Consider the following 16,003-nt stretch of genomic DNA (forward strand, 5'->3'; position numbering starts at 1 on the left):
AACATCACACACTGGGGCATGTCGGTGGGTAGGGGTCTGGGGGGAGGGATAGCATTAGGAGAAATACCTAATGTAAATGACAAGTTGATGGGTGCAGCAAACCAACATGGCCCATGTATACCTATGTAACAAACCTGCGCGTTCTGCACTTGTACCCCAGAACTTAAAGTATAATAAAAAAAAAAATAATGAAAGGCAAAACTAAAAATAAAATTCGAGTTTCTCTTCCTGGTGAGACATTTTCACTATACCCAATTTGCTCTTGTTAGAGACAGAGGGATTAGAGTTTTCTATAGCAACGACTGTTCTACTAAAGCAGTGTGAGGAGTGTACCATTCAACTATCAGCATGACAGTCAGCCCATGTGTGAAGTGTTCAGGTTAGCTCACACCCTGAGACAAGCAGTGTGGACAAGCTGTGACACTTTGAGGAAAGCCACTAAGATGACAGTGGGGGTGAAGCCTATCACATGGGGAACAGCAAAGAGCACTGGAGACATGATCATCGTCTTGAGACATGTGAAGACCCAATCAAATGGGTCTTTTGCTTTTTGCACATGTTTAGGCAGAGCAGGGGATAGTCTGTCAGCAGGAATGTTTAGAAGGCTTCAGGTATTGGGTGGTAGTTGGACTAGAAGCTTTTTGGTGTCTTAAGATTCTACTGTACCAGTAGTCTTCTTGACTCTGGAGACATCAAGTTGAAAGCTAACAGCATTTTTTTTTCAGAAGAGATGTATCTTGCTTTGCAAGTTTCCCATCTTGTGTACTACGGTTTTCCTGTTTTGAATTTTAGGCTCATTGGTAGATGACGAATCTCTCATTGGTGTACTTCGAACTACCAAGCAGACAGCAGCTGAGGTGAGTGAAAAGTTGCACGTGGCTGCAGAAACTGAGATCAAGATCAACACGGCTCAGGAGGAGTTCCGGCCCGCAGCCACCCGCGGAAGCATCCTCTACTTCCTCATCACAGAGATGAGCATGGTCAACATCATGTATCAGACGTCATTGGCCCAGTTCTTGAAGTTATTTGACCAGTCCATGGCCAGGTGAGTCCTCACTACCTTCATCCAAAAGTGGTAACTTAAAAGTTTGCTTGTATTTCTACTCTTTTAGAAATTGCTTTTTCACTATTCACAATAGCAAAGACATGGAATCAACCTAAATGCCCATCAACAGTACAGTGGATAAAGAAAAGGTGTTACATATACAACAGGGAATACTATGCAGCCATAAAAAAGAATGAACTCATGTCCTTTGCAGAAACATGGATGGAGCTGGAGGCCATTATCCCTAGCAAACTAACACAGGAACGGAAAACCAAATACCGCATGCTCTCATTTATAAGTAGGAACTAAATGATGACACCACATGGACACATAGAGAGGAACAGCAGACACTGTGGCCTGTCAGAGAGTGGAGGGTGGGAGGAGGGAGAGGATCAAGAAAAATAACTAATGGGTACTAGGCTTAATACCTGGGTGATGAATTAATCTGTGCAACAAACCCCCATGACATAGGTTTACCGATGTAACAAACCTTCATGTGTACCCCTGAACTTAAAAGTTTTTTAAAAAAAGAAATTGCCTTTTACTTCTTTGATTCTTAAAATGTATTTCAGATCTGAAAAGTCACCACTACCTCAAAAGAGAATTACAAATATTATTGAGTACCTGACATATGAAGTTTTTACATACTCCGTCAGAGGCCTATACGAAAACCACAAATTCCTGTTTGTACTCCTCATGACCTTAAAGATTGACCTTCAGAGAGGGACAGTTAAGCACAGAGAGTTTCAAGCTCTCATTAAAGGTAAGGTGTGTGGGATACAGACGTGGTGTGTGGAGGATGTTGCTTTTGATATGCTCTTTGATATACTATAAATCCATTTCTGTGATACAGTAGGGAAATGATGTTCTAATGAAAGTTTAGTGAAGTTTTATTTTTTAATACCTTTTTTCTGTTTTTCATTTGTTCTGCCCTAGTTACTTAAGATTCAGGTCTGTGCCAACTCAACTGAATATTGGTATTATTGTAGTTATTGATATAACCACATTCAGTTTATTCACTGCTGACCATGCTTAGGAGAATCGATTGCCCAAGTGAGGAAAAGTGATACTGGCGATGGCTTTCTTTAGCAGGAGAGCTATTCCCTCAGCAAGAGAGTATAATGATTTTTCAGACTGCAAGAAAAGGCTCACTTGTGTTTCATATTTGAAGTTAATCCTATTTATTGCATATCTCCACATTAAAGGTATAATTAAGGAGACAAAAGCATGGAATTTTCATTTCAGTTTAGTTACACGAGTATTTACTGAGCACATATTATGTAAACTCACCACGCTAGCTTTGGGGATGTAAGAATAAACCTGATATTGCTTGGAAAGAAATAATAACCTCAGAATGGAGATAAAGATAATTTAAAAATAACTCCAAAGTAAGGCAGAATCACCTAAGTGCTATAAGACAGCTAAGAAATAAGTGTTGAGTCTAAAAGGAGGGAGAGATTACATGTGGTTGGTGAAACCAAAAAAAGTTTCTTAGAAAATATACCTTTGTGGGTTAAGCCATGAATTGGGGAACTATTTGGTACATGGCAAAATGTTTCAATCTTTTTCTTGTGTTTTTGGCTCTTTATGTATGATTTAACCAATTATTTTCTGGCTCCCCACACCCCAAAAAGAAAGTGGCATTTGGGGTGGACCCTGAAGAGGTAGAAATGAGGAAAACATTCCATGCTGAAATGGAATAGCGTGAAAAAGGGAACGAGTGGAGAACATCTAAGTTGTAAGAATCAGTCTGGTTTTGTTGAAATGAAAGGTGAATATGGAGGCATACTGAGAAATAGAGCTGGACATGTAAACTGGTGACATACTGTGGAGACCCTGGGTTCCTATAGGAAGGATTTTCTTGATCTGAGAAGAAATAGGGAGTTGTGTAAGGTGGTGATGTGATTGATCATTATGGTCATTTAGGGAGGTGAACTTGGCACACGTGTAAGGATCAAAGAAAAGAGGTTCAAGGGAGTCTCTTTCAATCTTCCCAACTGTAGGAATACATTCCCAACCTAGCATAAAGGCAATGGGAATATACAGGGAGATAAGAGTATGAGAGATTAGGGAGGTGAAATGGCAAAACCGATGCACGCAAGAGCCAAGAGAGCACGCAGAAATGAGTCTACGATTTCCGGTCTATGCAGAGATTTCTGGTCTGGTGGTTGGAAGAGTTGCTGGTTTGAGGAGGGTTGGAGTGGGGGATTGCTGGATGTGATTTTAGGACCTATTTAGTCAGAATCAGAATAGGCCAGGTTTTGCTGACATAAAAAAATCTTAAAATTTCAGTGACTTAACACAACCAAGGTGTACTTCTCATTCATATTACCTCTCCAACATGCTGTTATAGTCACTCAGAAATCCACATTGCTTCCATAACTACTACGGCAGAGGGGCAAGGATGTGGCAGACTGTGCACTGGCTCTTAAAAGTTACCCCACAAGTGACACATGTCACTTAGGCTCCTATTTCCTTAGCCAAAGCCAGACATGCAGCCACATCTCACTTCAAAAATAGCAGGGAAATGCAATTCCCCATGTGTTTGAAAGGCGGGGAAACAGTTTGTGACCAGCTCTTATGGCTACAGACATGTGAAATTTGAGCTATCCAGAAAACAATTAGAAAAGATAACCTAGGCTGGGTGCAGTGGCTCACGCCTGTAATCCCAGCACTTTGGGAGGCAGAGGGGGGCAGATCACAAGGTCAGGAGATCGAGACCATCCTGGTCAACAAGGTGAAACCCCGTCTCTACTAAAAATACAAAAATTAGCTGGGCGTGGTGGCATGTGTTTGTAGTCCCAGCTACTCGGGAGGCTGAAGCAGGAGAATCACTTGAACCAGGGAGTCAGAGGTTGCAGTGAGCAGAGATCATGCCACTGCACTCCAGCCTGCTGACAGAGCGAGACTCCATCTCAAAAAAAACAAAAAACAAAAAGTAATCTAGACAGCCTGAGAGAAAAGTCAGGCAGTTACAAAGATGGGGTACAGAATAAACAACCAAAGCCATGGGAATGAAAGCTAATCTAGGGAAAAAATATGGAGTATTTCTAACCCACAAGGTGTTAAGACCTGCTACACTTTTGTCCTCTGCAGCCTATTTATAATAAACGGGCAGTCACCGATAACTTACTCTTTCTCTACTTCATTTAATTCCTTCCTCAGATTCAGGTTAGATTACCACTGTGGAAACTTTGCAAACTATTTTGCATCATCTCTGAAATCTCTTCTTTGTGCCTTTTTCATGAACACACGTTTTATTTCTGGTAGTTCCAAGGAAGTTGAAATGTATCATCTGGTTCACGTTTTTTTCACAGGTCTAATGCACTTGTGGAAGTTGATTTTTTAAGGCAGTGTGGTATGGTACAATGAACACTATCTAGGGTGGGGAGGAGGGACTACAGAGAGTGTCCAGATGTATGAGGTTTTGGCCTTGGGGATGTTTAAGTAAGTGAATTTACCCAATCTGGAAACCCACTTTACCTCATTTCAAAAATCTTTAAGCCCTCACTTGGACTTGGGCTGCAGCCCTGGTATTGTAGGACACTGAGCAGAGGGCTAGGAGGCATTGAAGCATGCTGAAATCCAGGCAGCAGTGGCAGCAAAATGGCCCCCACAATCTGGGGAAGCCTCATATCTATGCACTATGGTCTGAATGTTTGTGTCCCCTCAAACTTCATCTGTTGAAATCTTACCCCCCAAGGTGGTGGTATTAGCAGGTGAGGGCCTTGGAAGGTGATTAGGTCATGAGGGTAGAGCTCTCGTGAATGGGGTTAGTGCCTTTATGAAAGAGGCCCGAAGGAGCTCACTCCCCCTCCCACTGTGTCAGGACACCATGAAAGGAGCCATCTATGCACCAGGAAATGGGCCCTCACCAGACACTGAATTCACCAGGGTCTTGGTCTTGGACTCCCCAGCCTCCAGAGCTGTGAGAAATAAAAATTTCTGTTGTTTCTAAGCCACCCAGCCTATGGTATTTTGTGATAGTGGCTGAATGGACAAAGATACTGTACAATACGAGTGGAGGAGAAGTATACTTTTGAATCTTTCCTTACTGGTGAGCTGGCTTTGCTTCCTCAATGCCATCTGCTAATATGACCCCTGAGAAGGAGGCACATATGACATAGAAAGGAAGAAGTAGGAAACCTGGTGCCTGGGTCCACAAAGGATGGTGGGAAGGAAAAAGGAGGTCAGAGGTAGAAAGAGGAGGTCAGGTGCAAAGATCCTCATCTCTTCCTTGCCTCCCGAGGGAGATGAGAAGGGGAGAGTGCCGGAGAAACTCCCAGATAGGAGATGCCCCTGCATTCTGCCCAGGGTCACACCCACCATGGAAGCAGGGGAATGGCTGCATGGGTGAGCCTGAGGTTTGGCAAGTAGGAACCTGGTGACATTCAAGGGTTGAGAGGGCTGGCATGCAGCAGAGACTGGAGGTCAAACCAAAAAGCTATAGAGAAAGAGAACTTTGTACCTGCCGACAAAGGACCAATGCCAGGAGCTGGGGCAGTGGATTGCAGCCCAGGGCCCCAACAGATAGCATTTGTCATAGCTCATAGGATACAGTACAGGGACCCAGCCTGCACCTGAGGCGTGGGAAGCCTGGAGGGCAGCCTGCAGACCTGAGGCATGCTCCACACTGAGACATAAACCCACCCTGTCTCACCTCTCCCACCTACCAACCAGCCAGACCAGAGCTACTACCTGAAAGAGACTGGGTTATTTGAAAGAGGGTGGGTAAATCAGAGGAGACTGAGAAACACGGCAACACAGTGCGGAGGGAATTCGTCAGGGAAGATTAGATTCATTACAGAAAAATAAAGAAGGCTGAACACATGGGTTGTGGTGTGAGCACATTTGTGACTCCATTTCGTGAAATTGGAATCAGGGAGAACTATACTGTGTAGGGCCAGGAGAGTCAGTGAGAGGAGTTTGGATTTAATTATTTGGCAATAGGGAGCCATCGAATGTTTTATGAGCAGGGATGTGGCATGAACAGAACAGTGCTTTAAGAAGATTAATTTGGGATTGTATGACAGGTTGATTGACAGCAGTACAATTGGCTCAGCCATAAAGGAGTTTTTCTTTTTAAACAAAACATAAAATTTGTTTTAGTCTTAAACTGGCTTACATTTTGACTGAATTATCTTTAAAAGATGGTATGACTTTGTTTTTAATTTTTTTTACAAAGTTAACAAATATGATCCTTAGATCATACTTTTAAAAAATCATTTTGAACTCAATACTTAAGGGGGAGAGTGGAAGAGTTATTTTTTGTAGCAGAAATGTTTGATTTCCCAAGAGTGACAGGTTTTTTTTTGTTTGTTTGTTTCAATTACTACTTGCTTTCTGCAATATTTGCAAGGTGCCTTTGACTTCCTTCTTCAACCAAAAATGTCAGAACACTTTGAAAAATGAAATGGATACCAGGCACAATCTGCATGATAGAGCAATGGATTTACCTTTCTTCCCTGCCTGGTTATTTCAGAAAGATATTATCTTTGTTTTGTCATAGACTGTGTACAAAAAGACACCTTAGGGGGTCTTTTCTTGCCTTCCAAACTGGACTGGACCTGGGCCTTCCAAGCGGGGAAAGAAAAAGAGAGAGAGAGAGAGAGAATGTCAGAACAACAGCTAATGATTACATAGCTCTTATTATTATTCTATACTGTTCTAGGTACATTAGTGTATTTAACCTTCACAGTAGCCAATCTGGTAGGTTCTATCAGACATCCACTTGGCAGATGAGGAAACTGAGAGGGATTCATGTTTTTTTGTTCAAGTTTATGCAGCTAATAAGTGGCAGAGCCAGGATATTTTGGGGAATAGGAAGGGCCGTCATTGTTCTGGGTTAGTTTAGGTGCTCAATATGTTTGGAAACACAAAGGTAGCTTAGATTTCTTCTCCTGGTGTCTCTAAAGCTCAGGATTACATGAAAACATTTCTTTGGAAACAGCCAAGAAGAAAAGGGGTGAGTTTGTCTCTGTGCCAGGCCTGCAGGTGGCTCTCTCTAGTGGTGGCTTCTTGCACCAGTGACTCCTACATTAGCAATACTGGTGCTCCAGTGAGACCTGCTCTGTCTCCAGGTTGCAGAAGGGCCGACAGTGAGAAGAAGGTTTACACATTGTTCTAAAGGTGTTGTTACACTCAGAGCCACAGATTCCCAAGTCCCCAGTGGTAGAGCAAATGGGTTTACATGAAAAAAGTACTTTAGTTCATACAGCTACTCAGGACGATGCTAGATGGGGAGAGCAAAGACCTGTAGTTCCCCCAAGCCCCTTTTTTGTCCATGAGTTGATTTGTGAACTGGAAGGAATGATGAGTTCTTAAGGAAGATGATAAGATTTAAAAGTTAAAGAATCACTGCTTTGCATGTATCTGAATTAAACAACAGTGGAGCTGGAATTATTATGATACATTACTAAAGACATGCAATAGAGGAATTTTGAAATTGTAAATATCATCACGTATTTCACTGGAAAATGCTGGGTATGTCCATTTGGCCTGAGATTTGCTTCAGAATATGATCAATGCTGTAACTCATTCTCCACTGGACTCAAGCTCTGTAAAAGCAAGGGCCTGGTTGGGTTTTCTGTGCTATATCCCCCAGTGTCTGGAACATGTCAAATACCTAGAGGGTGCTCAATAAATATTTGTTCAATCAGTGAATGGATAAATGATTTAAATGTTAGTCATCCACTAAAAAACCCATAGATCTATTATATCATTTCCTCCTTCACTTCCTTCTTTCTTCCCTCCCTCTTTTTATCCCTAGCCTACGTTTCTCCCACCCTCCTTCCCTAACCCTAACCCTAACCTTAACCCTAACCCTAACCCATCCATCTCTTTATCTATCTGTTTGACCTGGTAACAAGTAGTATTTAACGGCAAGCTTCTGGAGGAGTAATGACTAAGAAGTGATATTTAAAATCTACACATGAAAAGATCAACATATTCATTTATATCAAAATTATAAATTTTATATTGTTAAAAAATAAAAAGCAAACAATTATAATCACTTGAGAAAAATTCTTTGCAGGGAAAAATGACAGAGTTGTTATTTGTACCTTATAAGATGGTATAAATCAGTAAATAAAACACTAAGACTTGAAGGAAATGTACCAAAAAACCCTCACATTTTCTGTAATATTATTATTTTCCAATTTTCCTATATTTTCAGTAATGTGGCTATTTTGCTTTTATTATTTGGAAAGTACATTTCTAGAAGTGAAGTACAGGCTCACCTAATTCACCCTGTCTGACGCTCTTCCCCAGGGGGAGCAGCTCTGGACCTGAAAGCCTGTCCTCCCAAACCCTATCGCTGGATCCTTGACATGACTTGGCTGAATCTTGTGGAGCTGAGTAAACTTCCACAATTTGCAGAAATTATGAACCAGGTAATACAATAAAGGGCTGGTTGAAAGTGCAGATCTGCAAACCCAAACATACCCGGCCCACTTAAACTGGGGCTTCCTGGCAGCAATTCCTTCACCCAAAAAAGTCAACCCAATAGTTTGGATTTGAGGCTCTGTGGCTGTCTGGGAGAGATCTTGGACAGATGGACCTCAGGGTTAACCTCTTCATAGTTGCGGGCAACTATGTTTTCCTCCGGTGTGGTGGGCGTGGGTCATTTTTGTATGCCTGTTTGAGTTGCTGCTGGAATCAGAACCAGTAGATGGACCCTTTTATTGTAGACGATTCATGCTTTTACACTTTGACTTCTGCCTATGATTAAGTGATTTGTGCAGATTTGAATGTGAGTCAAATTAAGAGGTTGAGGTCCCTGTAAAAAATTAATTATTTTAGTGGTGAAATATAATGGTGAAAACGGAGAAATAGGTACCGATTTGCTTGTTTTTTTCTTATTTGAAAATGTACATTGATTACTGTGGATTAATTGTTGAGTCAATTGTTACTGGAAAACAATCATGAGACTCAGAATAAAGATAGCTGTTTCTTACTGGGATCTGTTGGCTGCAACTGCCTGTCACTGATGGAGCCTTCAGTTTCCCAGTGTCAGATGCCAATAATCATCTCTTTTCTGTGGCTGCTAGTGACTGACAGATGGGGCCATAGGTAGACTGCAGGTTGTCAGAGCCTCATGCTGTAATCACCAATCCCCTGCCCAACATACTGTGTTAGCTGCCTCTGTTTGTTTAGTGGCATTTCTGAAACATTGTGTAGACTCTACCTGTTCAGCCTGGTTGGGTCTGAGTCAATTGGATAAACTCTCTGGGTTCCATCTGTGGATAGACAGTGAGCTTTGTTTTGTAGTACAACCACAGATGAGTCCTCCAAGCCCAAACAAATGCTTGGAAAAAGAAAGCGATCTTGGGCTGGGTGCAGTGGTTCACGCCTGTAATCCCAGCACTTTGGGAGGCCGAGCCAGGTGGATCACGAGGTCAGGAGTTTGAGACCAGCCTGACCAACATAGTGAAACCCCGACTCTACTAAAAATACAAAATATTAGCTGGGTGTGGTGGCGGGTGCCTGTAATCCCAGCTACTCGGGAGGCTGAGGCAGGAGAATCGCTTGAACCTGGGAGGCGGAGGTTGCAGTGAGCCGAAATTGCGCCGTTGCACTCCAGCCTGGGCGACAGTGTGAGACTCTGTCTCGGAGGGAAAAAAAAAAGAAAAGAAAGTGATCTCGGTCTGGTCAGAGGTTGAGTAAGGGAGATAGTCAAGAACCACTGGAAAAATCACTCGAAGCCCACGCCCTCTAATGATGGTTTATATTGATACAAGGATATTTATTATTGTTTGCCTCTGCCAACTAGGTTTTAACTACTCATGAGGTAGAATATAGTAGCTATTACTGCTTACTATGGGATAGGTACTTTGCAACAATAACCCTGCCACAGAAGGGCAGAGTTATTGACCCTAATTTATAGATGAGATAACGGAGGTTCAAAGAGTTAGTTAAGTACTTGCCCAAGAGCCCATTGCCAATAAGTGGCAAAACTCATGCTCTTCCCATGCCATCATGAGTTATTTCTCTCCCACTCCTGTTACAACACCGATTGGGCCAGAAGTGGGGTGAGGAGCAGTTCTCAGGAAGGTTGCAAAAGTTCAGCGGAGACCTGCAGTCAAGTGGCCATCAGTCTGGCCTGCCTGTGGGAAGGAAGGGAGGAAGCAGAAGATCAGTCTTCCAGCTGAGTGGGTGTCAGGAACTGAAATATAATAGAGCAGCTGCCCTGACCTTGGCGTCCCAGGCCAAGGGCCAGGAAAAGGAATGAGAAATGGAGGTGGACATCCAGAGGCTGGAAGTCATCTTATCACCTGTCATGGCTGCAGCTCACTTTGAAGCTCTACTGTGGTCAAGTCAAAATTAGCAGGTGGAAAGTCAGTAGCTGAAGAATAGTCATCCACTTTCTTCCTGTGCCTCAGATGCAGTTGTGGAGGAGGCCTCTGGGGGACACTGTGGGCAGGGGCAAGGTAGGGCTGGAAACCCCCAGGCCCTGGCATGCAGGCATCTTCTTTGAGGGCAGCCAACCAGAGACAGCTGCTGCAATCTTCAGGAGATAGATGGCAGTTGTGAAACATTTCAGAAATCCCCTTCTTCTTCTTCTTCTTTTTTTTTTTTTCTTGAGATGGAGTCTCACTCTGTTGCCCAGGCTGGAGTGCAATGGCGCAATCTCGGCTCACTGCAACTTCTGGCTCCCGGGTTGAAACAATTCTCCTGTCTCAGCCTCCTGAGTAGCTGGGATTGCAGATACACGCCGCCACGCCCAGCTAATTTTTTGTATTTTAGTAGGGACAGAGTTCCACCCTGTTGCCCAGGCTGGTCGTGAACTCCTGAGCTCAGGCACTCTGCCCGCCTCTGCCTCCCAAAGTGCTGGGATTACAGGCATGAGCCACCATGCCAGGCCAGAAATCCCCTTCATCTTTTAGTGCCCCAGGGACAAAGTGGGAGCAACTGAGTTGCAGAATAACTGTTCTGTTATTAATTTATACTCTATCTGTATCCTGTATGATGAATTGTTCACACCACAGATATGAGACTTTGGACAGTTATTTAACCTCTCTATGCCTCAATAAAAAGTAGGGGTCATAGAGGAAAAAGTGTAATCCTCAGGTCTGGCATAAGGCATCTGCTGTGTGAGCCTTTGCTATTTGCTATTATTGCTTACCGTGGCTTTTTTATTTTTATTTTTATTTTTATTTTTTTGTTTTTGAGAGGGAGTTTCGCTCTCGTTGCCCAGAGCTGGAGCACAGTGGTGCAATCTCGGCTCACAGCAACCTCTGCCTCCTGGGTTCAAGTGATTCTCCTGCCTCAGCCTCCTGAGTAGCTGGGATTACAGGCATTTGCTACCATGCCTGGCTAATTTTTTTATTTTTAGTAGAGACAGGGTTTCTCCATGTTGGTCAGGCTGGTCTCGAGCTCCCAACCTCAGGTTATCCACCCGCCTCGGCCTCCTGAAGTGCTTACAGGCGTGAGCCACTGTGTTCCATGGCTTTTTTAAAAGCACACTTACAAACACTGTCTAAATAACCCAGCCTGATTGTTGCTGAAGAGCAGGGATAGGCTCAATAATCTATAGTTTTCATACTTACTCTTGATGGCACTTGGGCGTCAGTGAGCACCTTTTAATGCCTCTGAAAACCTGAAGTCTTTTTCATGCTTCTGAACAATATTTAAGACCAGCTGTTGGAGAAACTCTTTCGTTATCAGGCTTTAGGTCTCAAGGTGGGGGATCACTAGGAAAATAAAATTTTGATTATGTCATCTATCATTATTTTTAAGTAGAGATCAACATTTAGAGGTTGGGTTATCAGAACGGTCTGGAGGTGGTTCTCAACTGAGGGTAATCTATCCACTCCCAGGGGCATTTGGCTGTGTCTGGAGACATTTTTGATTGTTAGGACCCGGGTGGAGGGTGCTACTGGCATCTCGTGGATAGGGACACTTCTAAACATCTTACAATGCCCAGGACAGCCCCCCACAAAAAAAAAATTCAGATCCAAATGACAATAATACCAAACTTGAGAAACCTTGATTTGTGTTTCTTCTGGGCCAATCATTTGGTGCAGTTGACACACGATCCTAATTGTAGCAAATAATGTAGAAAAATAATGGAAGAACTGGAAGGGAACAGTAATATCCACGTTATTCAAGTCATTGATCCTGAAGAAAGGTTTAAACTGTGCTGTTATGCTTGAAAAATTATCTGCCTGTAAAGAATGACCCTCTCAGGTGATTCAGAATCCTTTCTAATATATTCCAATTACATATAGTTCTGTGGCTTGCTAATTGGCTTGCTTCTTTTAGATATCTCGTAATGAGAAGGGGTGGAAAAGCTGGTTTGATAAAGATGCTCCAGAGGAGGAAATTATCCCTGATGGATATAACGATTCACTAGATACCTGCCGTAAACTTTTACTTATCAGGTGAGAACAGGCATTATCAGACCTAGAAGCATCACTCATAATATTGCTAAATTACAGATTTTATCTCAGTGAGTTTACTTCACTATATCACTGTCATTGAAAGAAATGGCAAAAACCGCAATTACTTTTGTGCCAACCTAATATTATAAGAAATGTATGTACTTCCAAATTATGGTTTTGGATAGCAGTTCTTCAGTTCCTTGACAAGCAAAATAAGATGGTGATGGTGATAGGGAATGATGTATTTTGACAACGTATTAATGATAGTGCTTTTAGCAAAAAGCGTGAAAAATATGCTTTTATTATTCACTTTGTTCATGATTTACCATTGAGTGTAAATCAGTTATTGTTGAATTTATTTCTTTAAAAATACAGACCTCACAAAGTTACAAGACAATTAGCTTATAAGCTAAAGTTAAATTGCATTTGAGAAAAAAAACCAATAATATTGCACTGAATTTGAAATATATAAATGCTACTTTTGGCTATAAAATGGAAACAAAAGTTTGAAATTGCTGTTAAAGGAGAAAATCGCCCTCTCTTTTCACTTTTTACATTTCCTCAGTGTCCAACTCAGAGACCTTCCACATTGAAAAAAATCAGTGTGTGTGTCTGCGTGTGTGTGTGTGTGTGTGTGTGTGTGTGTGTGTGTTTGTATGGTGGGTGGGTAAGGCAGAGGAGTAAAGCAGGGGAGATGAGACCTCCACATGAAAAATTAGAGGTAGAGTTATTTTGAAGCAATTTTTTCTTTTCTAATGTTATACACCTAAGTTTGCACTTCTTAGAAAAAGCTGTTTCTTAGATATTGTCACCCTTCAACCCTTCAAGAGTGACCAGAACAATGCTAATGTTGACCTCATAGTCCGCAGAGTATGAAAAGGCTTTTTTTTTTTTTTTTTTTTTTTTTTTTTTTTTTTTTTTTTGAGATGGAGTCTCACTCCGTTGCCCAGGCTGGAGTGCAGTGGCATGATCTCGGCTCACTGCAAGCTCCGCCTCCGGGGTTCACACCAGTCTCCTGCCTCAGCCTCCCAAGTAGCTGGGACTACAGGCGCCTGCCACCACACCCGGCTAATTTTTTGTATTTTTAGTAGAGATGGGGTTTCACTGTGTTAGTCAGGATGGTCTCGATCTCCTGACTTCGTGATCTGCCAGCCTCGGCCTTCCAAAGTGCTGGGATTACAAGCATGAGCCACAAGGGCTACTTAGTTTTATTGGAACAAATGTGTCTGTTTTGTAATCCACCATTTAAAAATTAGATATATGTCAAATAGTGCAATCTAGTAGCACAAAAAAAAAAGTCTGTGGGGCTTGTCTGTGCTTTACCATATCAGTATTAAATGACACTTATCCAGTGTGTCTGTGTGTAGAACTTGCTATGGTGTGCACTACACAAATGGTATGCCACAAATGCTTGGTGACCAATTTACTTTGGGTATCTTTGGCACATTGGTTCCTCCCCTGAAGTCTGTGGAGCTTCAGAGTGTGTGGCAGGTCAGCCCCTACCATGTGTTGGAGCTGGTAGAGGACACTGTGTTGTTATGGGCTCTGCCCTACTTCTTGCCAATGCCTGGCTGGTACCAAAACCACACGATTAAATTTGTGCTAATCCATGGATAGGAAACCTTGCCATTCCTCTTACATAGATGTGGAAAAGTAGGAATTAGCTTGTTGCCCTTTTGCTAATTAAATGTATGTTTTTACTTACTCAGGATAAAAATTGAACACGTTTAGTTTATTTCGCCTAACTTGTATTCATTTTTAGGTCTTGGTGCCCAGACCGTACTGTTTTTCAAGCAAGAAAATATATTGCAGATTCTTTGGAGGAGAAGTACACAGAACCAGTTATCTTAAATCTGGAGAAAACTTGGGAAGAAAGTGATACCCGGACACCTCTGATATGCTTCCTGTCCATGGGATCCGACCCCACCAATCAAATTGATGCATTGGCCAAGAAACTGAAACTGGGTAAGATTAGCAATCTACAAAATTTAGCAACACTTCGATATTTTTTTGCCCCAAATTTTGCCTTTCATAATTTTATAACTGATTCTTAGAAGTAGATGTAAAACTGAATTCAAAAAATATTAAACTTATTCCTCTTTCATCCTTTCATACCTCCTAAAGTGAGGGAATGATATCGGTATCTTTGTGTAGAGAAGAACATACTCATCTACCATATACTGTTTTTTTTTTATTGGTTGTGTTTTTAAGTTCTAAGGAGATAGCTGTATTGCATGGATAGCTGACTAACAAGAATGAACACACAATAGCCAAAGTTTATGTTATTGCCATGTCTATATAAAATTACAGCAAAGTTTATTTTGTCACAAATTGAAAAACTTTATTTTTTTGTAATGCATAGTAATTATTGTAATGCATAGTAATTAGGGATTAATTATTTCATTGCTTTCACTTAATAACCATTCAGTACAGGCAGTATGCTAGATTTGGGGAGTACAGAGATGAATACAACACAGCTGGGAAAGACAGACATGTAAACATGTAATTGAAGGCAATGTGACAACTGCAGTAAATGTTTCATAGAAGTGGCTGATCACAGGATTCGGAGCTACACGGATTGCCTGGGGTATAGGGGGAAACATCACATTGATGTTATTGGAGTAGGAAATTAAAAAATAGATAAAATTTACCAGGTGGGGTGGTGGGAGATAGAAAGTTACTCCAGGGGGAGGAGATGGGAAAGAAGTTATAAACACAAAAGTGTTTATAAGTGTGACTGAGTCAGTAGGATTAAAGGACAGGGATGCAGAGCACATCTTGACAGGACTGAGCCATCCTGTAAGAAGGACGGTTTATCCCCTGCTTCATTCATACTGTGAAAATCTGAATGTTGTTGACATTGGCATTTGCAATCTTCTAGAGTCAGATATCTATAACTATACCTTGTAGGATTAATCCAATCATGTCTTTTGAGTATTAAAGTGATTGATTATGAATCAGTAAATCTATCCTGTGAAGTAAAATTACATTAAATTTATTACATAGTCGACATAAGCATGATATAAAATCAATTCAGTCATGTCCATGTACTAGCCACATGTCCCTCTGCATAAAACCAAGCTATGGTAGTATGGTCCATGTTCATGTCCTCTTTTCTCATCTTGACTTCTCTATATTTGTTGTCACCACACTGTTCTATATTCTTAGTGGATCAGTGTTCAAATGGCCACGGTCCTCTATCTGCACACTGATGCCAATGCAAAGAGCTCCCAGGTTCTGTTGGCAACTGCTCATGGTTAAGTCTCATTCGCTATCTTCAAAGTAGGCAGTTTTACTCTAGTATTTACTGCAGCACACCAGCTGTCTGAGTTTATCTAAGAGTGATACCTCTCTAGTAGCCTTATAGTTTGCAAATCTCTCTCAAATCTGTTGCTCTATGAGTGTTTATACAGCTGCCTCTATGCCTCACTTCTGTCTGCACACAGGTGTCTTTTTTCTCTCTTGCCACTTACCATTCTTCTCCACATGGCAGAACATGTGGCTTCTAGTGGCTCATGGGCTTCACTGCTTACGTGCTCAGAATGTTCAGCAGTCTCAGGGAAACTCCTCTTTTTGT

The 16,003-nt window shown here is 41.8% G+C and overlaps 1 protein-coding gene across 1 annotated transcript in view; it reads left to right on the top strand.

The window, feature by feature from the left end:
• Window positions 1–16,003, top strand: part of DNAH8 (dynein axonemal heavy chain 8) — a 393,081-nt gene that overhangs the window by 301,006 nt on the left and 76,072 nt on the right. Inside the window, exons 78-82 of the mRNA XM_063724765.1 lie at window positions 793–1,045; window positions 1,618–1,808; window positions 8,315–8,436; window positions 12,308–12,426; window positions 14,189–14,391. Of these exons, the coding sequence (XP_063580835.1) occupies window positions 793–1,045; window positions 1,618–1,808; window positions 8,315–8,436; window positions 12,308–12,426; window positions 14,189–14,391 (888 nt within the window). The remainder of the gene's footprint in view (window positions 1–792; window positions 1,046–1,617; window positions 1,809–8,314; window positions 8,437–12,307; window positions 12,427–14,188; window positions 14,392–16,003) is intronic.

This window comes from Pongo abelii, chromosome 5 (assembly GCF_028885655.2).
Source record: "Pongo abelii isolate AG06213 chromosome 5, NHGRI_mPonAbe1-v2.0_pri, whole genome shotgun sequence".
In the NCBI taxonomy this organism is placed as follows: domain Eukaryota; kingdom Metazoa; phylum Chordata; class Mammalia; order Primates; family Hominidae; genus Pongo; species Pongo abelii.